At 38.9% G+C, this 24,390-nt stretch overlaps 1 protein-coding gene across 4 annotated transcripts in view; it reads right to left on the minus strand.

The window, feature by feature from the left end:
• Positions 1-8,196: 8,196 nt before the first annotated feature.
• Positions 8,197-24,390, minus strand: part of CPM (carboxypeptidase M) — a 92,436-nt gene continuing 76,242 nt past the window's right edge. For 2 of the 4 annotated variants that reach the window (XM_072655336.1, XM_072655337.1), the window contains exons 8-9: positions 17,379-17,527; positions 8,197-11,000 (exon numbers count right to left, since the gene is read on the minus strand). In XM_072655336.1, coding sequence (XP_072511437.1) covers positions 10,752-11,000; positions 17,379-17,527 — 398 coding nt within the window. In that variant the 3' untranslated portion in view covers positions 8,197-10,751. The other 2 variants (XM_072655339.1, XM_072655338.1) reach the window with 2 other exon arrangements.

Genomic DNA, 24,390 nt, shown 5'->3' on the forward strand with positions numbered 1-24,390 from the left:
GAGTGAAAGGAGCAGAACCAGGAGATCACTGTACACAGTAACAACCACAGTGTGCAAGGAATTTTTCTGGTAGACTTAGCCCTTCACAGCAATGCAAGATCCTAAAAAATTCCCAATAGACTCGAGGCAAAAAGCCTTCCGCATCCAAAGAAAGAACTATGGAATTGGATTGCAGAATGAAGCAAACTCTTGTGTTATATTTTGCTTTGTTTTGTTTTCTTTTCATGGTTTCTCCCATTCATTTTAATTCTTCTATGCAACATGACTAAGGTGAAAATGTATTTAGCAAGAATGTAAATGTAGAACCCATATAAAATTGCATGCTGCTTCGGGGAGGGGAGATGGAAGAGGGAAGGGAGCAGAGAAGGAAGAGAAGAAAAATCTGAGATTTATGGAAGTGATTGGAGAAAACTAACAAATAAATTAATTTTAAAAAAATCAGAACCGATAGAGTTTTGACCTTTGACTGTATAAAAAGAAAGCTGTCCAAGATAGGAAATGGCTGGAAAGTTATGCTATGTTGTCTGCTGAAATTCATGAAATTCATTTATTTAAAATGTAAATAGGTGCAAAACAAGTTTGATTGATAGAATGTAAATTTCTTGAGAGTAGAAGTTGCTCCATGTCTGTATCCTCTGAACCCAGCACAGAGCCTGGTAGGTACTCGATAAATACTTGTTGATGTCTTGGATTGGTTGTATGGATGTTTACCATGTTTATAATAAATTATTTTTTAGATTGCTTTACAGTCAAGTGTCCTAGTACATGTCTGAATTCATAGCTACCAGAGGAAAATGAGCCTGGTGGATTCAACTTGAGTTCAGATATTTTGAGCTAAAGCCCACCTGGTGTCCCAAGAGTCTAGCATCAATATGATGAGCCCTCAGGAGGGGTTAGGGTGGGCTGCCTAAAAAGGGGCAAACTGACCCAGGCTGGAGGCAGCATAGGTTAAAACTTCCATGCCTGTTGGCAGTGGAGTAGGACTTTTTGCACTTTCAGCCTAGGAAAGAGACAAATCCAAGCTCAAAAATTTAAAACAATCCCACCCCCAACCCCAAATAACCTTCACAATATTAAAGTTTTTTCCAGAATATCACAGCAAAAAAAGGGTTTAAATGGGGGTCAAAGGCACCCACATAAAACCTAATAAAGTGATCTTTAGAAATTGATCTTTGTGTGTACTTAAACAAATTATTTTTAATATTAGGATTGCCAGAGGATGTAGAAGCAGAAAAGTTTGCTTCTCTTCAAACCCACACACACAACCCCCCTCCACCCCACTGCCAACCCTCATAATACATGTTTCTATATATACACATTTAGATAAAACACTTTATTACTTTTTTGAAAGCAAAAAAGCTTTTAATGAAATAACAAATCAGGAAAAATGACAAAGTTTCCCCGATGGACACAAGGGTAAACTCACCTACAATTTACTACTCTGCAAAGAAGGGGATGATGCATACATAGGAAACACATATAACAATTCAAACATCAGTATGTAGATGCTGCACAGTTATTGATGTCCTCTACTGATGTCAATAGAATTGACTGATCGGAGGAACAGTTATCTTGGCTAAATGTTTACAATTTATTTAATATTTAATTTTTTCTGAATTACATAGAAAAAGAATTTTTAACATTCTTTTTAAAAAAAATTTTTTGAGTTCCAAATTCTCTCCCTTCTCACTGAGAAGGCAAGCAATTTGATACAGATTGTACTAGTGCAGTCATGCAACATGTATTTTCATATTAGTCATATTGTGAAAGAAAATAGACCCCCCCCAAAAGCAAAAAAAAAAATATTCTTTGTGGAGTTCAGAATCCAATTCTTTCTCTACAGATGGATAGCATATTTTTTTCATTCTTTTTTATTTAATTAGTTTATTTGTTTTCAGATTTCAACAATCACTTCCATAAGTTTTAAATTTTCTCCTCCTCCCTTCTCCCTCCCTCCCCAAGATGGCATGCAATCTTATATGGTTCTACACATACATTCTTATTAAACACATTTTCATATTTGTCATGTTGCATAGAAAAAATAAAACTAATGGGAAAAACTATGAGAAAAACCAAACCAAAACACAATGTAACACGAGAAAATAGTCTGCTTCATTCTGAATTCCGATTCAATAGTCCTTTCTCTGGATGTGGATGGCATTTTACCTCAAGTCCTTAGGGAATGTTTTAGGTCCTTGCATTGCTGTGAAGGGCCAAGAAGCAGGAACATATGACCAGTGCATGGAAAGTACATTTTAAAACAAACAAATTTTCAAAAATGGAATGGGATACCTCAGGGGAGTGGTAACTTCCCATGCACTGGTCATATGTTCCTGCTTCTTGGGCCTAGTTAAAAGTCTCTCTTCCCAGAAACAGAATTTCAGATATTTGAAGATTATTATGATCCCTCTTCTCATGGAATCCCTAGTTTCCCTGTTTTTATTGTTTTTCAGTCATGTCCAACTCTTCATGATCCAGTGGACCATACTGTCCATGGATTTTTCTTGTCAAAGATATTGGAGTGTTTGGGCATTTCCTTCTCCAGCTCACATTACAGAAGAGGAAACTGAGGCAAACAGGGTTAAGTGATTTGCCCAGGGCCACAAAGCTCAGGGGCTGAGGCTGGATTTGAACTCATGTATTCCTGAATCCTGACCCAGTGTTTGATTTATTGAGCCCCCTAGCTGCCTAATTCCCTCAGATAGTCATAAAATCTTAGCATTAAAAGGGATTGTGGAGGTCGTCCATTTTGGTATTCTCCCAACTTTTTTGATCAAGCACACCCAATCAGTAGAAATTTTTTTGCATGTACCCTAATATGTTTGTATAACAAATTATATAATATACCACTATCCTAATAATTGTGTGTATTATAAAGCTTATTCAAAATAGATATTTTTATATGGATGAGATGGAGATTAATAGTTGATCTTAGGGCCAGGAGGTGGTACTGGAATTTATAGAGCAGATGGTCAGGACTGTGCTGTAGGAAAATCTCTTTGAAAGCTATGTGGATGATAGATTGGAGAGAGGGAAGACTGAAGCAGAGAGACTAATTGAGGGACTGTCACAATAGCTTCAGTGAGAAGTGATGGGGGCCTGAAGCTAAGGTGGGTTGTGTTATGAGAGAAGGTAGAAGCATTTGAAAGAAGTGGAGGTAGAAGTAACAGGACTTGGAAGCTAGATATCAGGAGAAGAGAATGACTCTGAGGTTGTATACCTGGGTGGCTGAACTTATAGTCCCCCAAAACTCCTGGATTGTTTTATATAAACCATTATCTACCTGACATCCCATGAGATACCTCTAGTCTGTATTAATTCCATGAACTAAAGTATAAAACTTGAATTTATACCAAGCAAAATTTCATCTTACAAGATTTGGGCCATTGTCTTAGCTTGGTGAGATCTTTTTGGATCTTGATTAATCATTCAAAATATTAGCCATTGCTTCATATTGCCTTCTTTGATATCTTCATACTTTGATGAGCATATCATCACTCAAGCAATGCCTTTATTCAAGTGAGTGGGCGCTGAACAGCATAAGACCATGGATAGTTCCTTGGAGAGCTATGATAATCTCTCTCCCAGTTTATTTTTTATTTAGTTTTCTTTTTTCTTCTTTAATGTTTATTTGTTTATTTTTAATTTTCAACATTCATATCCACAAAATTTTCAGGCCCAAATTTTCTCCCCATCTCTTCCCTCCTCCCACCCCAAAAGGCGGTGCATTCTGATTACCTCTTCCCTCAATATGCCCTCCCTTCTATCACACCCCTCCCTTCCCGTATCCTATCTTCTCTCTTTTTTTGTAGGGCAAGATAGATTTCTATACCCCATTACCTGTATTTCTTATTTCCCAGTTGCATGCAAAAACAATTCTCAACATTCATTCCTAAAACTTTGAGTTCCAACTTCTCTCCCTTCCTCCCTCTCCACCCATTTCCACTGAGAAGACAAGCAATTCGATATAGGCTATCCATATATAGTTTTGCAAAACACTTCCATAATAGTCATGTTGTGTAAGACTAACTATATTTCCTTCCATCCTATCCTGTTCCTCATTTGTTCTATTCTCTTTTGACCTTGTCCCTCCCCAAAAGTTTACTTCTAATTACTCCCTGCTCCCACTTGCCATCCCTTCTATCATCCTCCCTCACACCACTTCTCCCCTTCTCCCCTACTTTCCTGTAGTGTAAGGTAGATTTTCATACCAAATTGAGTGTGCATGTTATTCCCTCCTTAAGCCAAACATGATGAGAGTAAACTTCACTTTTTCCTTCTCACCTCCCTCCTTTTCTCTTCCATTAAGAAAGCTTTTTCTTGTCTCTTTTATGAGAGATAATTTGCCCTATTTCATTTCTGCCTTTCTCCTCCCAATATATTCCTCTCACCCCTTAATTTTATTTTTTTAGATATCATCCCCATCTATTCAACTTGCCCTGTGCTCTCTGTCTATATATGTGTGTATAATCCCTCCAACTACCCAAATACTAAGAAAAGTTTCAAGAGTTAAAAATATTATCTTTCCATGTAGGAAGGTAAACAGTTCATCTTTAGTAAGTCCCTTATGATTTCTCTTTCCTGTTTACCTTTTCATGCTTCTCTTCATTCTTGTGTTTGAAAGTCAGATTTTCTTTTCATCTCTGGTCTTTTCATCAAAAATGCTTGAAAGTCCTCTATTTCATTGAATGACCATTTTTTCCCCTGAAGTATTATACTCAGTTTTGCTGGATAGGTGATTCTTGGTTTTAATCCTAGTTCTTTTGACTTCTGAAATATCCTATTCCATGCCCTTCGATCCCTTAATATAGAAGCTGCTAGATCTTGTGTTATCCTGATTGTATTTCCACAATACTTGAATTGTTTCTTTCTAACTGCTTGCAATATTTTCTCCTTGACCTGGGAACTCTGGAATTTGGCTACAATATTCCTAGGAGTTTCTCTTTTTGGATCTCTTTCAGGAGGTAATCAGTGAATTCTTTCAATATTTATTTTATCCTCTCATTCTAGAATATTAGGGCAGTTTTCCTTGATAATTTCATGAAAGATAATGTCTAGGCTCCTTTTTTAATCATGGCTTTCAGGTAGTCCCATAATTTTAAAATTGTCTCTCTAGGATTTATTTTCCAGGTCATTTATTTTTCCAATGAGATATTTCACATTATCTTCCATTTTTCATTTTTTGGTTTTGTTTTGTAATTTTTTGGTTTCTCATAAAGTCGTTAGCTTCCATCTGTTCCATTCTAGTTTTTAAAAAAACTATTTTCTTCAATGAGCTTTTGAACCTCCTTTTCCACTTGGCTAATTCTGCTTTTTAAACCATTCTTCTCCTCATTGGTTTTTTGGACCTCTTTTGCCATTTGGGTTAGTTTGTTTTTAAAAGGTGTTATTTTCTTCAGCATTTTTTGGGTCTCCTTTAGCAAGCTGTTGACTTGCTTTTCATGATTTTCTTGCATCACTGTCATTTCTCTTCCCAATTTTTCCTCCACCTCTCTTACTTGATTTTCAAAATCCTTTTTGAGCTCTTCCATGGCCTGAGATCATTGCATATTTATTTTGGAGGTTTTGGATGCAGAAGCCTTGACTTTTATGTCTTTCTCTGATGATATGTATTGTTCTTCCTCATCTGAAAGGATGGAAGAAAATACCTGTTCACCAAGAAAGTAGTCTTCTATAGTCTTATTTTTTTCCCCCGTTATTGGGCATTTTCCCAGCCAGTTACTTGACTTCTGAGTCCTTTGTCAAGAGGAAGGTATACTCTGGGGACCTGTAAGTTCTCAGTTCCTCCAAGGTGGCACAATTAAGGGAGAGGAGTTTACTCCTCTCCTGGCCTGTGCTGTGGTATGGGAGCAACCACAAGCACTCTTCTGTCCAGGATCTGCGAGTAGGAATCCCTGTCCAGAACCTCCACCACCAGCACTCCTCCTCACCCCAGGACCGCCACTCAGGGCTGAAACCCAGATCAACTGCTCAGTTCCCCCAGGGTCTTTAAGCCAAGGGCTCCAAAAATGGCTGCTGCTGGTGGGGCCAGGCCACATTCCCTTTTCACCGAGATGAAAGAGTTTTCTCACTGACCTCTGAAGCTGTCTGTGGCGTTTGTGGGTTGAATAACATGGGAACCGCAGCTGCTGCTGGGGATTCCACCTCTTGAGGCCTGCTCCAATCCTATTCCTGCTGGTGCCCTGCAGCCAAGGCTGGGCTGTGCCTGGTGCAATAGACCTTTCCTGTCAGCCTTCCAGGCTATCTTGGGCTGGAAATCTCTTTCGCTGTGTCATTTTGTGGCTTCTGCTGCTCTAGAATTTGTTTAGAATCATTTTTTACAGATATTTTTTGGGCAATGGGGGGGAGCTTCTACAGGTTCATTCTTCTACTCCACCATCTTGGCTCTTCCTCCTCTCTCCCATTTTGACACCAACCCATATACTACTTTTTGGGTCCAGCCATTCAGTTGGTTCTGAAAATCCACCTTTTCTCTTCTAGACCACATATCTCTTTACTTTATAATAGGTAGCATATATATATATATATACCTATATAGGTAGCTTATATATACCTCTATGTATATATATAAGGATGTCAAATATTTTTCTGGGTCTCTACTGTATTCTGATTTATTAGACTAGTAACCCTGGTTTTTAAAAATTTTTTTTAATTTGTGTGTGTCCAAGCTTTAATTTCTCTCAAGCTGGCTTGACATGTATTGCATGGCAGTTACAGTGCACAACTGGGCCCCCCTAAGGGGACCAGTTCAGAATTGGCTCAATTTGGGATTTAGGGATACAGATTGTATGTCCTTTGAGCCTGTTTTTCAAAAAAGCAATGATATTGGCTTAGCATAACTGATTTATCGGTGAAGCCACAGTGGCTCAGAGATCACTGCTTCTGTCACTAATATTTTAATAGTTCCAGCATCTCACAGATGAAAGTACTCACTCTTATCAATATAATGTGCATCCTGCTCATTGTAGGTGATTCTTGTCTTTTCCTCCCCCCATGGATACCCTACAAAAGATCCACCCCAACATGCCAAAGGTTCCCCTCCTAGGTTTTTTCACATTGTGTAAGGACCACTGTAGCACCTGGGCTGTTGATCTGCTCTCTTTGCATTCCAGGATCTCCCTCCCCTTTCTTTGCCCACCTCTTTCCTGGACATAGATTTCACGGGTATAGTTGTTGCTACCTATTTCACATAGGTCCATCAATGGATATATACTACAGCCTACTTTCACCCATTATATTTCTCTCCAATGCTTTTTTGGATTACCTGCAATTTTTACTTTTATATCATGGTGGTCCAAGATGTATATCTACAAAACATCCCCAGGAAAATACAACTTAAAAAAGATTGTTCCTTGTGTTAGGTTATCTGCTTGGGGTCATTAAAAGCATGGCATTCATCTCCCAAATTTGATTTAACCTGCTCTTTTTCAATTTAATTCTGGGCATACAGTAGCTTATTATCTTGGGCTGTATACAATACAATGGTACCCTCAAGGGCTAAGGTAAATATTTCCAACTCATTGGCTTTTAAACTTCATAGAATATAGATTTAGAGCTTGAAAATGTCTTTGAGGCCATCTACTCAAGCTTCTCATTGCCTAAAGTTACAGAGAGCAAATAGCAGGGATGGGATTTGGTCCAAAGTCCTCTCACTCCAAATCCAGCGTCTTTTCAAAACACACTTCTGTTGTCCTTTTCTAATTCTTTTCCTTTTGATATCTGTTTTACCTTCTAGATGCTAGGATGACTGTTATTACTTTTCTAATCTACTGTCTTCTTTTATTGTTGTTCAGTCATATTGGTCTCTTTATGACCCCATTTGAGGTTTTCTTGGCAAAGATACTAGAGTGGTTTGACATTTCCTTCTCCAGATGAAGAAACTGAGACAAAGAGGGTTAAATGACTTGCCCAGGGTGATATAGCTATAGTGTGAGACTGTATTTGAACATGGGAAGATGAGTCTTTTTGACTCCAGGTCCAGCACTCCATCCACCATCCCTACCTTCCTGTCCTTTATACGTAAGTCTAAATCGATGAGCTTGGAAGTGAGGCCTTGACTCAGCTTACATAAAATGCATTGGCTTTGTGAAAGTCATGTTCCTTATAGCTGTGGTCTTCCCCCCCACTCCTAACTCTGTTCATGGCTATATTGTGGATAGTTAAGGTGACCAGAAATTAAAAACATTCAAGTGAAAATTTAGTGATACATATTTTATATAGTTACAAGGCCAATTTAATTTAATCACCATGGACTTTCTTCTGCAATGTGCTTTCAAGATACATGTAAAAACACAAAATAGCAAAACATTTAGTTAATTTAACCAGAGCATATAAGAATACTTTATAAACAGTGTACATTGACACTGAACATTATATTGTAAATACAGATATGAAGCTTTAAGAATTTTTGCTACATTTTCCATTCTATTGCTTTAAATAAAAGGGAGGAAAATGGAGACATTAACAGGTGCCCCTCCATGCCAATTAACTACCATATAGTACCCTCAAATAAAGTGCTAATAGCAGTAGGAAAAGCTGGGGAAAATCAGCCCTGTTGGACAAAACTTGAATCTTCTTGAGTTATCTCCTAGTGAACCATGATAACTCATTTGTCTTTACAGTGTAGTGATACAGAATACAGTTATACAGAAAAAGCAAATTGCTTCTCTTAGGAGATTAGATCATTTGGTTCCTTTCTACGTGGCCCCCTTTTTTGTTTTTCTTTTTCTGTGCTTTTAAGCACTCACCAGTTTCAAGGCACAATCATATAGACTCAACATGGTCTCTATGCCTTGTGAGCATTTTTCAATGTGACAAGAACAGTTAAAGAAATTAATTCACTTCTGTGTTGAGTTTCTCAGAGATGTTTGGCTCACCAGAAGTAGGTGGTATTTTTCTTATTTGTTACAGAGATCAAATTCCATTATGGTGGTAACCCTAGGGAACTTGATCCGAACACCCTGGCCACACCTCTGAAACGAGATTTCTTTGAAAATACACTGGTGTGCAATGAAAAGCCACAGTCCATTAGGGGCCACACCCAAGTCTTATACAAACCTGGATTCAGAACAATACTTTTTTGGTACTTAATATTGTGTTGTGTTTTGAGTATTGCTTGAAGTATTAGAACAGAGATTTCCCTTATTGTAAAGCTATCCTTTACGATCAAGTCAGCTGTAATGGTACTTATGGTTAACATACTATTTTCCAAGCACCAATAATAACAACACAGCAATAAGAACGTTTGGCTCAGTAAAGCCATTGCTTTTAGATTTATTTACTGACTTAAATATGAACACTCTACAACTGAGTTGCTTGTGAATGGAGATGGCATGGCTCCAGGATCCTACATAGCTTCGGAGTAGGGGCCTACAGTAGTATTGTGCTCCTGATCGTACCCCTATGGCTCCATTTGGTACTGTAGGCCCTTTGTCAATTCATTGGTGAATCTACCACATTCCTCATAGCACCAGTAATGGCATTAATTCCTAGACAGCTTGCCCTTGGTATTTTTCTACAATCTACACCCTTCATATGACCTTTCCATCTTCTGCCAGAATTCCTGACCTCTGTAATTTTAGCATGCCAAACAGTTTGAGAAGCAGGTCCAAACTGGGACGACAGATGAAGACTCTACTGCAAGCACTAAGGAAAGCTAAACGAGAAAAGACTGGCTAGTCATTTAAAATAAAAGAAAAACGAAAACTGATCCATTGTTCTGAGTTCGGTGAGACAGCATCTGACCTTACCCTGATGTAGTGACTAGTAATCTTGCCAAAACCTGTTTCTGTATTTTACCCTGGACCTGTCAGCCAATGTAACTTTAGATTTTGATCAATAATTCTAGCATTGATTTCTCTAAACCCTAAAAAAATTCTTTGTAGTCTCTGTACCACCAGCCTCTACCACTTGGCCAAGGCCTTGCAGGCAACCTTAAATGTTAATTGATTGATTTTGATCTCATTCTTATGAATTCACTTAGGAATTTCCATTTTATTGTGCAAAGTGGGTTCCATTTTTTTCCTTAGAGGAACTACTTAGTACTCATTTTTATGTTACATAATGACATATATAGACCCCATCTCAGAATAATATATTTTAAAAAACTAATTGAAGTAAATGTTAAATTTCAGTTAGAGTTCAGTGAAAATATTTAATCCTTTCCCCACCCCCCATCTCAAGTTTATGACCTCCTGAAATCTAAACATGCAAATGTGTCAACCCTAAGTTAAGACGTTCTGTTCTAAAGGCTGAAGAATGAGAGGTCATTCAGAGGTCAGAGCTCCCAAGTGACAAGATGGAAATACACTTTGCTGGACCAGATGACAGATGGTCAAGACCTAATTTGGCAGGTTTGATAGACCAGGAGATGATTCTTGTCTCCCCCAAACCCTGCTTAGCTGTGATGAAGCCATCAGGTTCTGTTGGTGAAAGTTGAGGGAAGACCTAGAGTTTTCTGATCCACCTTAACAGGTAATTGAAATTCCATTTTGGAATTTCTGAGCAGCATCATTATTGGCATGATTCTGGCATGATTTTATGGGTATCTTAAATATTATTGAGGCTTTTCCAGATACTTTGAGTGATTCAGGAATATCCAGTTCTGTAGGAAATAGATGCCCCCATCTTAGGGAAAAGTCCATGGAGACCAGGCAGCTGACAAGACAGAGTGGGCAAAGTTGAACTGGCCTGGCTTGTTCATTACACATCCTGGAATGGGGGTGGAGGGTGGGGAGCACAGTTCTGATGGTTTACTTTACATGAAGGATAGATACAAAAGTCAATAAAAATAAGGGGATAAAATGTGACATCAGTCTATCAGAATGGCTTCTAAAATACATGTAAAGAGGAACCTCAGAACATGAAACCCGGGTGATCACATTATAATCTGATTTCACTTGGAATGGGAAATGAAAGTCCACCCTGAGTGCACTGAAGTTTTGCGTGTTCTCTGGTATGGTCACTTGCTTTAGGATTGTTGCATGTCCAGGGACTGTAGCCTAAGGAGAAAAAAGAAACGTCATTTGACTCAGTTCAGATGTCCCACCTTGTCAACATGTTCTACATCAAGAGATAAAAATATTATTTTTGTGTAGTTTCCACAAAGCTTTGCTTGGGCTTCTCCCTAGTCAAGGTCAGAATCCTTCCTGAGAACTCAATGAGCTTTCCAGGGATCCTGGATAGGAATCAAGGCTGATAAAGATGTAGCCAAGAACTATAAAATAAAAAAAAAAGGTCAGGCATGCAGCTGAGAAGTAGAAAGCAAAATTATCATTCTACTCTGGTCTTCTTCTGGGTGACCAAGAGTCCTCAGTGAAGGCAAAATTTGCACCAAATGAAATGTGTTCCTGGCTCCCTCCCAGGAAATGTTACAATATTTGTAAACAAAATAAGCAGACAAAGTCAGCTCCCTAGCAATTTATTTTCTCTCCAGAGTTAATTTAAGCTTGAATGCCTTCCAAAAGAACTTGAAATAGGGCCCTCTGTCTATCTTAGGATATTGGAATCAAAGTTTGAGCTTTGTCTCTGTAGGTTGTCAGAGTCAGGGCATGTGGGGGTACTGACTCTGGCATCCCAGAATTGTTCCTTCCTCCAGCTTCATGAGGGAGATACTAGGCAGCAATCTCTAGAATCAACAAAATACACCACCCTGTAATCAAGAGGGTGGTTCTTGTTGAATTAGCAGAGGGGAAAAAAGGAGGACTCTTAGCCTGGAGCCCTGTCACTAGCTGGCTGAACCAGCGATCACCTCAGATCAGCCAGAGTGAAATAACAACCTATTGAAATGGTCCTTAGCTGTACTATTGCTGATTGATAGCTCATTCAGTCAGTGATTGGTCAAAAGTGGGGGAGGGAATCAGAACTCTTGGTTGATTGACAAGTGCATTCAGCCAGTGACAATGATGAAAAGACAAAGGGAGGAGGGTGAGAATCAGATCTCCACCCCCCTGCACTTGTATGGGTCTCATACTGCTCTTTTGGGCTCTGTAATAGATAAGGTCCCTATTGTTGTCTCTGCCAGACTGACTGCCATTCTTTCTTTCCTTCTTCATTTATTTATCTAAACATTTTCTTTTTGTTGATCATTTCTAGATTTATCCCTTCCTTATCTAACAAACAATGGCTTGTAACAGACTGATGAAAAGACAGGAAAAAAAGCAGTTTAGCAAAACCAAAGGTTAACCCACAGAAGAATTGCCTCTGATAATATACACGATTTCATACTTTTATCAGTCCTCAACCTCTGCAAAGAAAAGAGAGAAGCAGCACATTTTTTTTAAGAGGAAAAAATAGGAAAAAAGCTGGCAATGAGATTCTCATACTGAAAAATGCTGTATATATGTAATCCATGGTAAATGGAGTATGAGAGCCCAAGGGAGGGAATCCTAGAATGTCAGCTGGAAGAGATCTTGGAGATCCTTTAGTATAACTTACATCTGACCAAGAATGCCTTATAACACTCCCAACAAGTGATCCAGTCCACCTCCAATGAGTGGAAGCACATTACCTCCTGAATTCCATATTCCAATTCTTGCAGAGTTCTCTCTGTTTTTTCCTAACATCAACTCTAAAACTATCTAGTATCCCCTGTTTCTAATTTTGCCCTCAGGGCAAAGTAAAAGCGGTCCTTTTTCCAGGTGACAATCTTTTAGATATCTGAAGACAGTTTTCAGGGTCCCTTCCCCTGCCAAGTTTTCTCTTCTACAGGGTAAACACCTTGAGTCCTTTCAACTGATCCTTAAATAACACGGATTTGAGATCTGCCCTTCCCCATTTTACTTTGATTTAAAGGATTATTCGGTTTATCAATGTCCTTTCTAAAATGTGGTTCTCAGAATGGAACACCACACTCCATATATCTGGCTAAAAGTCACATCATAATAAAATCCTTAGTTCTGACCTTAAAGGTTTCACCTACCAAGTTTCATAGTAACTACAGGCTATTTGTTTTAAGCCAGGCTGATTAATGGGGCATAAATAATTCATCACCTGGGGGTGCCTCCTTACATACAAGGCTGTACAAATAATTTTTTGATTTACAATGAGGACTCACAATCTGTTTAATAATTAAAATGTTTGCATATATTTAATATCCAAAGAAATGAAAAATCCAAGGCAACAAGCTTAATGTTTATTAAATGGGCAAATAATGTGGTACAAGTCATGCAGAATCCCTTGGGGTGTTGGCATGTCCTTGCGCTCAAGGGAAGTTACATTTAAAGTTGTCTCTGGTACCACAGAGAGCAATTCATGTTATTCATTAGGTTTACTCCACCCAAGTGTATGAGTTTCTAGCCAAAAGGAAATACCACAGTGAAATCCAGTGTACACAGAAGGGACCATTTTACTACTTTGGGGGGAAAAAAAGGGGGTGGTGGTAGTGGAGTAAAAAACCCTTCTAAGCAAGGGAGGCCATAGTCCTAAGGATCATCATATCATAGATTTAGAACCAGAAGGGATCTGAGACCATGTAGTCCAATCCCCTCATTTTGTATATGAAGAAATTGAGAGTTACCAAGCATAAATGACTTGATCAAGGTCACTCCCACAGCTGGTAAATGTCAGAGCTGGAATTTGAACTCAGGTCCTCTTTTTCCAGTATACCCAACTGTTTCCCTAGTCAGTACATCATGAAGGTCCACTATATTCTGACCAGAAAAAGGAGGAACAAGATCTCCCTTGAAGGGGCAGAGACCCCTTTCCCCCACTTCCTACCCCCTTCAAATCAGAGCAAATGCACGGTTTTGACATTTTACAGTAGAGGTAATGGGTAGCTAGGTGGTGCAATTTATAAAGCACTGGGCTTGGAATCAGGAATCTTCCTGAGTTCAAATCTGACTTCAGACAATTAATAGCTATACAACTGTGAGCAAGTCGCTTAACTCCATTTGCCTCAGTTTCCTCATCAATAAAATGAACTTTGTCACAAAAACCCTAAAATGGGGTCACTGAGAGTTGGACATTACTGAAACAACTGAACAACAAAGATGAATGCTCCTGACTCCAGCCTGGCATTCTATCCATTTACCACCTAGATGCCCTAAAAGTAAATAATGCAGATTAAATTTAGAATTGTGTGGCTACTCCTCCCTCCCAGAACCCATTTGTTAAACATTTACCAGGACACCTTTGAATTGCTTCATAAATATTAACTTTAGCTCTATAGGAATGTGCTAGAAGGCTGAGGGAATGAAGTCATGATCGGACTGGAGGCCAGCTGAGTTTGGGATAACAACAAAACTATTACTACTACTAGTACTGGTACTACTACTTCTGTGTGTTTCATCCTTCGTTGCTGAAGAAGACCACGCCATCAGAGAAATGATGACATGACTTGCACTTGACTTTGTTTTGAGTGAGGGAGAGCTGTGCAGGTCACCAGCCTCACTTCTCCTCCAGAGCCATCTGAATCCAGTGACCAGGTATTCATCAGGATGACTGGAGATGATCCAGGATGAGGCAATTGGGGTTAAGTGACTTGCCCAAGGTCACATAGCTAGTGAGTGTCAAGTGTCTGAGGTGAGATTTGAACTCAGGTCCTCCTGACTCCTGGTCTATCTACTGTACCACCTAGCTGCCCATACTACTACTACTACTACTACTACTACTATTACTACTAGTACTACTACTACTACTACGACTACCACTACTACTACTACTACTACTACTACTACTACTACTACTACTACTACTACTACTACTACACCAGCAAATGGTATTTCTATAGCAAAATGCTTTACACCCATTGTCTCATCTGAGCCTCACATTACAGCTGCCTGGAAGTAAGTGCCCATAAAGACACATTTACAATACACCAGAATTCTGTTCTATTTTGATCTCTGCGGTGGATGAACTCTCTTCTCTAAGTCTGTGGTGTAAATTGGGCTGAATGTGCACTGCATTACACTGGTTACAGGGCAATTAAATGGGACAGTACATAGAGTGCTGGGTCTGGAGTGAGGAAGATCTGAGTTCAGGTGTGACCTCAGACACTTAGTATCCCCATGTTCTTGGGCAAGTCACTTAATCCCATTTGCCTTAGTTCCTCATCTGTGAAATGAGCTAGAGAAGGAAATAGCAAACCACTCCACCATCTTTGCCAAGAAAAACCCAAATGGAGTCATGAAGAGCTGGGCATGATTGAAATGACTCAAAACCAACTCCCCATTCTTACTGATGTCATCTCTTGACCTTCAGGCCATTGCCCGACCTTCTCAATGATCTGGGTTCATAATTTCTGTTTTTCTCTCCATTTCATTCTCTTCCATAATCCTAGGGGATGTCAGTGTTCGTAATGGCAACCCTTCTAACAATCTGACCACACAATATCTCAGCCTAAAGACCCTTTTTTTATCCAACACATTTCATTGACACTATTACACTATAGTCTTCACCATCTCTTGAAATTGCAATACCTCCAAGATCCTGAATTTTGAAATTTCTCTCTCTGACATGACCTTTTAATTCTTCTGTCTCTTCCACTCTCCTAAAACCTAATCTGCACTTCTACTTGTGGATTCTTCACCATGGATTCTTCACTTAGTCTCCTAGTTCATGTCCCACACTTTGGCTTTACAAAGCCAAAAGCCATTTTATTAGCTTCTACCTTAGAATCACTTGAACTTTCCATGGTTTTCAACCATTCCCGAACAGAAAATTATCAATCCTAAGTAGTTCAGACTTCTGATTTCTCTACTTCAAGGGGTGTTGCTGGTAAATGCCACAAAATGAAAATGAACTTTCACCTTCTATACCTTCCTCCTAATTATTTGATAACTCTTCTATCTTGGCCTTAATTACTCCCCAGCTTTTTCCCCGTAGAGATTGTTTTAAATCTTTTCTTTTTCCTCTTCTTGTACCCAGCTACACTCCACACGGAGAAGGAGATTATTTGAAGGAAACTCTTATTATTTCTTCTCCTAAGAACCTCTCAACATAATCTTTCCTGTGGCCACAGAAAGAAAGATTCCAGTCTGTAATAAAGCTAACCACCTTCCCCTTGTGCCCTTGAACCTATTTGCTTGAGAACCAAGACATTCCTCTCCTGCATCTTTCTGTCGCATCCTTCTCATCCACCGACAATCACGCTCAAGTCTTCTGAATTCCAAATAAACTTTGCTTTACTATTCTACTCCCACCATTACCCCATGTTTCTTCCCTGTCACTGCCAAAATAAAACTACAACATCTGTTTATGTGACTTCCCAGTCTTTATCTCCAGCTCTAACATCTTCAATGTCCCTATTTCCCATGGAATGTCCCACTGGTACCTGAAACTCAGTATGTCCAAAATGGCACTTGTCATCTTTTCCCATATACTTACTCCTCCTTTCAACTCCCTACTGTCTATGGTAACATAGAGGTGTTATCGTCATTTTCCTTCCTGCTTACATTTTATTAGTTAACAAGCCCATCTCTGTGATATCTCTTGAATCTTTTCCCTACTCTGCATTCCCAGTGACATCCCCCTAGTTCAGGCTCTCACTGCCACCAACTTAGACTATTGCAAAAGTCTTCTTAGTAGATCTTTCCTCTTTTCCTTTTCTAATCCATCCTTTATCCTACTGCCACACTAATCTTCCATGAAGACCAATGAGTAGAAGTTGTAGAGAAGCAGATTTTGGCTAGATCTAAGACAAAAAAACCCAACAAAACACTTCTAGTCTGAAAGTAGAAGAAGCTACCTGGTGAGGTTTTGGAGGAAAAAGACTTAGAGGTCTTCAAGCCAAGGCTAGACAATCACTTGTTGAATATGTCATAGGGCATGCCTTTCATGTATGGATTGGACCAGAAGGCTGTGGACATCCCTTTCCAACGCTAAAATTCTCTGAGTTCCCAATTACTGGAGATCATCCATCAGAGACTAGATAAGAACTTTGTAGAGATATTAAGGAAGGTCTCAAGTATTGGTTAGAATAGATTACCTCTCAGATTCCTTCAGTGCTAAACTTGTTAAACTCTAAATATTTGGAATATGGTCTGTCTTTCAAAAAAAAAAATGCTAACCAACCAATAAAAATAACAGCAGCTCAATATGTGATGTGACTTTTTCCATCTCAGATTTTTCAGAAAAATTGTTCTTTGTTATACTATGTCAAATTTATCACTATCCCCTCCCTCTACCCCTAGGCATCTCTAATTCTTGGGCTTTCCTAAGAGTTTACTTTTAGTTGCCGTCACTGCATTTGTCCAAACTGTATCCCTATGAGCAAAACAAGTCTCAACCCTAAGAAGGAAGCAAGTCAGTTACTGGATTGCAGAGATTATTGTTTTAGAGCCAAGCAATCCCTCCAACCATAGCCTGTCTGATATGAATTTGTTTGGGGGAAAGACTTGTCTTTTCAAAGTGAATTTGAACCACATCAATTATATGCTTACATTTATTGTATAGGATCCAGGCAGAAGAAGAAGATAATATTCTCCAAATTTGTTAGTTCTGAAGGGGCATATATGGTTCCTGCCCTTAGCCTCCACTATTACATTTGGTATTGGATTTTTGTTCACATCAAAAACTTGACCTTTAATACCTAAAAAGCAAAAAAAAAAAAAAAGTTTTATAGCCTGTGAGAATGAAACTTTTTTTCATTTAAAATATCTTGCCAAACTCTTATTAGAAGCTATTGAGATAATCAGATAACATTTTGTAGAAGAATCCCTCTCCCCCAACAATATTAACTTTGAGTAGGAAACCACAGAAACATCTTTGACTCAGGACCCTCTAGAGACCCAACTGGTGCCAACACCTGTAGGATGGTTAAAGGCCAGAGGGGAGAATTTTAGGAGAAGGATGAAGCAGTCCAATGGTTCAAATTATGTTCATGGAGAGTAAACCACAGACCATGAGAATTGAAGATGGAGGTTGCTCAAAGGAGAAGGCAGGAGGTGGGAATGGAGGTCATATCAGGCAGTTCAAAAGCTATATAGACTGAGCATATATGCTGTAAAGTTGGAGCAGTAGTTACTGATGAGATAACAGTTTTGCCTCACATCACTTCCTTATCCAAGATGATGATAGTGGTGGCATGATAACCACACCCCCACTTTGCTCTCAAATCCCACTGTCAGACTGCACACCAGGAGGATAGCATTTTGAAGCACGCAGCTCCTTCCTTGATCTGATTCATGACTTTTCTTTTATATCTGTTTTCAGCTTCCTTCATGACTGAATACTATCGGCATCGGCATTGAACAGGATTTTGATTGGCTATTTGATCAGTTGTTGATGTTCTTTCCATTTCTTATTTTAGTTATAGTAGTTATGTTGGTGTTTTTAGGTCAGTTGGGTGGCATAGTGAAGAATGTGCCCAGCCTGGAGTCAGGAAGACTCATCTTTGCCTGCTTAAATCTGGTTTCAGACACATTAGTGTCCTGATTTTTCTGCATCACCTTCAGCATTTGATGTTTTCTTTGTCTGTGATGTTAGCCAATCTGATAAGTGTGAGGAGTATCTTAGTGTTGTTTTAATTTGCATTTCTCTGATCAATAGCATTGGAGAGCATTTTTTTCCATGTGACCACTGATAGCTTTGATTTCTTCTTTTGAAAACTGCCCAGGCAGTTTTTGTAAGAGTTTAATTGGAGAACAGTTGCCCATCTGTGGTTGTAGAGGGAGTTTCCTCACCAGGAGTAATCAATGAATTCACAATTTGGACCAAAAGACTACTTCATAAATGTATTTTAAAAAATTTCTTCAACTCAAATACTTTTTGATTAATACCATCTCGGGATCTTAGATCTAGGACTGGAAGATTCCTTATAAGCCATTAAGTCCAACCTCTCTAATTTAAATTTTTAAAAAAGTCAATTTTATTTTCAGTTCCAAATAGCCTACTCATATCCATTGAGAAAGGAAGAAAAACAAAGCCCATTACTAATAGGTATAGTCATGCAGTATCAGTCTCCACATTAGGGAGGGAAAGAGAAAGAAAAGATGTTTCATTTTACTCTCAGCCCATCATTTCTATCTGAAAGTAGATTGCATGTTTCTTAATAAGTCCTTTGGAACTGTGGTTTATCATTTTGTTGATGAGAGTTGCCAAGTCTTTCAGGATTGATTATTTTTACAATATTGTTGTTATTCTATAACAATAATATACACACACATTTATATGTATATATATGTACATATATACATATATATATATATATACACACACATATATTCTGGTTCTGCTCACTTCACTTAGTGTCAGTTCATCTAAGTCTTTCCAGGCTTTTCTGAAACCATCTCCCTTCTTTTCTTACAACACAATAGTATTTCATCACGTTAATAATATGCCATAACTTGTTCAGTCATTCCCCATTTGATGAACATCCCCTCGGTTTCCAATTCTTTGCTACCACAAAAAGTTGCTGTAAATGTTTTTTGTACATATCAGTCCTTTCCTTCTTGCTATATGCATGGGAAAATATGGAAGGTAAAGTAAGTTGAGGTATGAGATAGCAGTTATCATCACTATCATAAATAGTATTTATACAACACTTTAAGGTTTGCAAAAGTGCCTAATAAATATCTCCTTTTATCTTCACAACAATCCTCAAAAGTAGGTGCTGTTATTTTACAGATAAGGAAACTGAGGCAGATACGTTAAGTAACTTTACCAGGATTAGAGAGCTAGAAAGGCTCTAAGGCCAGTTTTGAACTCGAGTCTCCCTGACTCCAAATACTAAGCTTTAGCCATTGACTCCACAGCGTACCATTTCTGACCTGGCTTCATTCATTAACACCCTGGATACTATGGGTATACCATCTGCTTATCTTCTTCTAGCCAAGCAACAAATGACAAGGTGGGCAGACATCAGAAGTGCGAGAGACAAGTAGTCTTGCCTTAGGTCAGTGTGGCTCAGGTCTTTAATGTTGATATAGATAATATGTGACCTTCTTCTCTTTTGTTCTCTTATGACAAAGCAGTTAGGGGTGGACAAAGTTCTTTTGCTAGGGTGAACAAAACATCCCCCAGGTTTTTATTGTCCAGCCATTTAGATTGCTGGGTGGTTCTGGACCACAACTTGAAATGTCAGGGTTTTTTCTTTATGGGAAATCAGGGCACAGTATGGTTTCCATTTAAGATTTTTAAGAAATGACTGAAGACTGCCAAATAGCTCCAGAAATTATCTGAAGTTCCTCAAGCTCTAAATTCATGACCTTTTACCCTAAAATCCTCTTCTGGGCCCAGAGAAGAGATTTCCCAATAGGTGAAAGGATTTCCCATTCTAATCTAAGCGTCAGAGCCCCCAGGAAGCAAAGACTTTATAAAGTGAGGGGAATGGGTTGGATAAATTCTAAGGTTCCACCATGTTCTAAAGCCTATGATACTGGAATCTACAAAGAAGGCTTAGCTTCTAGAATTTGGCTCTAATACTTAAGTCTAATTAATGCTAACTCTCTGTGACACTGGCCAAACTGCCCTCTTCTTTCTAGGTCTTTAGCTTCTTTATATGAAAAATGCAGCTGTTAGAAGACATTATGTGTAAGCTCCCCTCTAAGCTCAGTCCTTGAAAATGCAATAGGAGATCTGATGTCTCCTGAGAGTGGCACAATAATAGAGTGCTATTCTCCTGTATTGGAGACCTCTGGTCATTTTGAAGCAGTTTCACATGTTATCTCATTTCCCCCTCATATGAACTCTATGGATTAGATAGAATAGGACTTATTGCCCCCATTTTTCAGAAGAGGAGCAGACACATAACTCACCTAAGGTCACACAGCTAGTTAGTAATAATGATCTCTCACATTCATATAATGCTTTAAGGTTTGCAAAATCATTCTCACGATTTATCTCATCCTCACAATAACTCCGTAAGATGCTATTATTATCCAGATAAAGAAACTGCAGATGAATGAGGTTAAGGGACTTTCCTAATAAATATCTAAGGTGGGATTTGAACTTAGGTCTTCATGATTCCAGCACTCTACCCACTGTACCATCTAGCTAACTACCTTTAACTGTAGTCAGTGATGGAACCCATGTTTCCTGCTGCCAACATCCAGTGCTCAAAGCACTACAACAAGGTTTTTATACGTAGGGTCTACTCTGAAGTAATAGCAGTCTCAACCGCTTTAGAGATACATCATGTCAAATGATGAAATTGGGTTATTGATGGCAAAGTCACTAGACATTTCAACGTTGAGGTCGGAGCTGAAGAGCACTAGAACAGATGCCCATTGTCAGGAAGTTCAGGAATCAAGATTTCCCATGGACTTCAAGTCACAAGGGCAGAAAAGACATTCCATGGAAGACCCTGAAATCAAAGCCTCACAAGGAAACCTTGAAAGCGGTTGCAGTTGCAATGGGAAAATGTCAGTCTGAAACCACAAGAGGGCAGAATTGTTGCACCAATCCATGCAGTCATTTAATTTAATTAATTAATTTTGTTTTCTGCAATAAAATTGCAGCTGGAAACCTCCCCCAGCAAGAATCCAGGAGAAATCATGTTCCTTCGCCTCTAACTCTGACCGTGGGGCACCATAAAAGAATTACAGTTAGCGTCCAAAGACCCCAATTCAGGATTCTTAAAGGATAAAACTCAAACCACATTTTTTTTTCAAAGCAGATTTGTTTCTAAACTGGAAGAAAATGATGAGACCTGAGTGAAAAGCGCTCCCTTGTTCTCACTGAAAGACAAAAGAGAAGAAAATGCTGTAGTGACTGTATCTTTCTGACATTACCTTCAGTCTTTGGTTGACTTGACTCAAGGGGACTTTAGATCTTTTCTTTCCTAAACTAGTGTTATCTTTTCTTTTTAATAATTAAGTTGTTTTCAGTTTTCTGCAATCACTTCCATAAGTCTTATATTTTCTCCCCCTCCCTGAAACGGCATGCAATCTTATGTGGGTTCTACATATACATTCTTATTAAGCACATTTTCACATTAGTCATGTTGCATAGAAGAGCTAAAATGAATGGGAGAAATCATGAGAGAAAACAAACCAAACCAAAACAACACAAAGCAAAAATATTCTGCTTCATTCTGTGTTCTGATTCCATAGTTCTTTCTCTGGATGTGGGTGGCATTTTGTCTCAGTAGTCCTTTGGGAATGTTTGTATTGCTGTGAGGGGCTGGGTCTACCAGAAATAGTCCTCACACACTGTGGCTGATACTGTGTACAATGTAATCCTGGTTCTTCTCATTTCACTCAGCATCAGTTCATATAAGTCCTTCCAGGCCTCTCTGAAGTCCTCCTGTCCATCATTTCCTAAGCCAGTGTTTTCTCATTCATTAAAGTCCTGGAATGGTCAGCATGGGGTATACAGTCTGCTGGTCTTCTAACCAAGCAAGAAATGACTCCATGGGCTGAATTTTGTGCCAATAACATTCTGTGTGGATAAACTATACCTCCCTTCTACAATCTACGAGTATGATCAGTTATTTGATATGCAATGCATAAGCCGTTCTCTTTGCTTTCCTTCTCCCCTCCAGAATGCCTTTCTTTGGTTGTTTATGGTATTCCAGAGAGAGAGACTCTGTGACTGATACCCAGGTTCCTTTACCCATATAGTCCCTGAAGGGAGCCAATATGGACACACCTCCTGAATCAGAGCAAATGAGAATTAGCTACAGAAGAGAACTCAAACATCATGGGAAAAGCACAGACCTGAGAGTCAGGAGGCCCGAGGCCTGTCATTGAATAATAGCTAGCATTTAGAATTGGCAAGAACACTTTATAAATATTATATCATTTTATCCTTATTACAATCCTGGGAGGAATTATTATCCCAGTTTTACAGATGAGGAGACTGAGGCTCAGAGAAATAAAGCGACTTGTCCAAAGACTCAAATGGAAGTAAGTGGAAGAGCTGGGATTGAAACCCATATCTTTTGATTCCTCCATCCTCTGCTGCTTGGCTAAAGCTATGGATCAGAAAAAAGACAAATGATTTAGGGCATAGGCCTAGAGAGATCATCTGCCTTTTCTATAACCCACCCCCTTACAGAGGTGGACTCAGGATGCAGAATGAAGACGTACTGTTTTGAACATGTCCAACATGGTAAATTTGTTTTGCTGGCCTAATTCTATTTGTAACAGGGGTTACAGGGCACGGATGAAAAAAATTTGAGAGAAAGGTATTAGATGAGGAAAGCTATAGGCTGAAGAGGAGGGGATTTTCAGGCTGAAGTGATTCAGGATGAATGTGAAGGGTGGATGAATTTTAGGGTCATGATAAATTGAGGGAAGATAGATTATATATTTTATAATAAAACCTTTTTTAGTGATATTTATATCCTGTTGGATATACTTATATTTTATGACTCAACTTAGAAAACAAGCTTAGGGGGTCAATCTGCCTAAGACTTGGGTAATTTTTTTCTTTCATATATATTTCTTATTTACTTTTAGTGAATTTTTTCTAAACTTCTATGTCCTTTCCCCCTACACCCCCTTCTGAACATATCCTAGAAAATATACTCTTGTGGTACAATTCATATGGCAGACAGAAAGTAAAGGAGGAAGGGAAATGGATGCCCAAAGTAGACATACAGTTACGACCAAAATGACAGAAGAAGAAAGCGGGTAATTAAGAACTTGAGCATATACGTGTACAAATCCAGGAAGTCTAACAGACCCAGGGGATTAAGGTTTGGGGGCTCAGCACTGGTAACCAGAGATCAATCAAGGTTTAGAATTTAGCAAAGGAGAAAGACATGGGATGATGGGCAAAAACCCTAGAACCTAAGTGAAGATGGAAATGATACCTTCTCTAAAACAAACAAAAAAAAGGATGATGTAAAATGATGGTTTTTGTTGAGGATTAGGGCAAGAACTTGGCAAAAACCAAAACCAAAAGCCCAAACGCTTTCTGTCCTCCCTGCCCTTTACTTGACGTTATAGCATAAAAACATTTGCCAATTTCTGATCTTTCTTCTGGACGTTCTAAATAGAAGCAGATGATATCAACATTAACAAAGTCAAAGAGCTTTGCAAAGCCCACATGAGTGAAGACTGAGTGACAGCTGGGGCGCTGAACTGTACATGATCCCAGTTAATATATTGCTCTTTTGTTCATTGTATTTGACCAGCAGCTGTGGGAAATACTGGCAAAGGACTTTCCGGAAGCAGGCCGGGTAGAGCCCCATGATACTAGCTTGGATGCATTTGGCAGGATTTCCAGGGGGGAGGGGGAGATGCTGGAGTCACTGTTGGTCCCTTCCTACCCTGGAAAAGAAATGGACAAAAGGTCATCAAGCAGGTGTCCAGTTACCCCTCTGGAATGTTTTGGTCCTCAAAGACCTCATTTTGCCACTTACCACTTATAACCTCAAGGAAGTCATTTGAACTCTTAGCATCAGCTTTCCCAGATGTGAAATGGGGCCAAGAAGAGTTGTACTGGGAAACTAAAGTGAAATATGGAAATTTATGAAGTTCAAATTATGAAGTATTACATATGCAG

The sequence above is a fragment of the Notamacropus eugenii genome, chromosome 3 (assembly GCF_028372415.1).
Source record: "Notamacropus eugenii isolate mMacEug1 chromosome 3, mMacEug1.pri_v2, whole genome shotgun sequence".
In the NCBI taxonomy this organism is placed as follows: Eukaryota; Metazoa; Chordata; class Mammalia; order Diprotodontia; family Macropodidae; genus Notamacropus; species Notamacropus eugenii.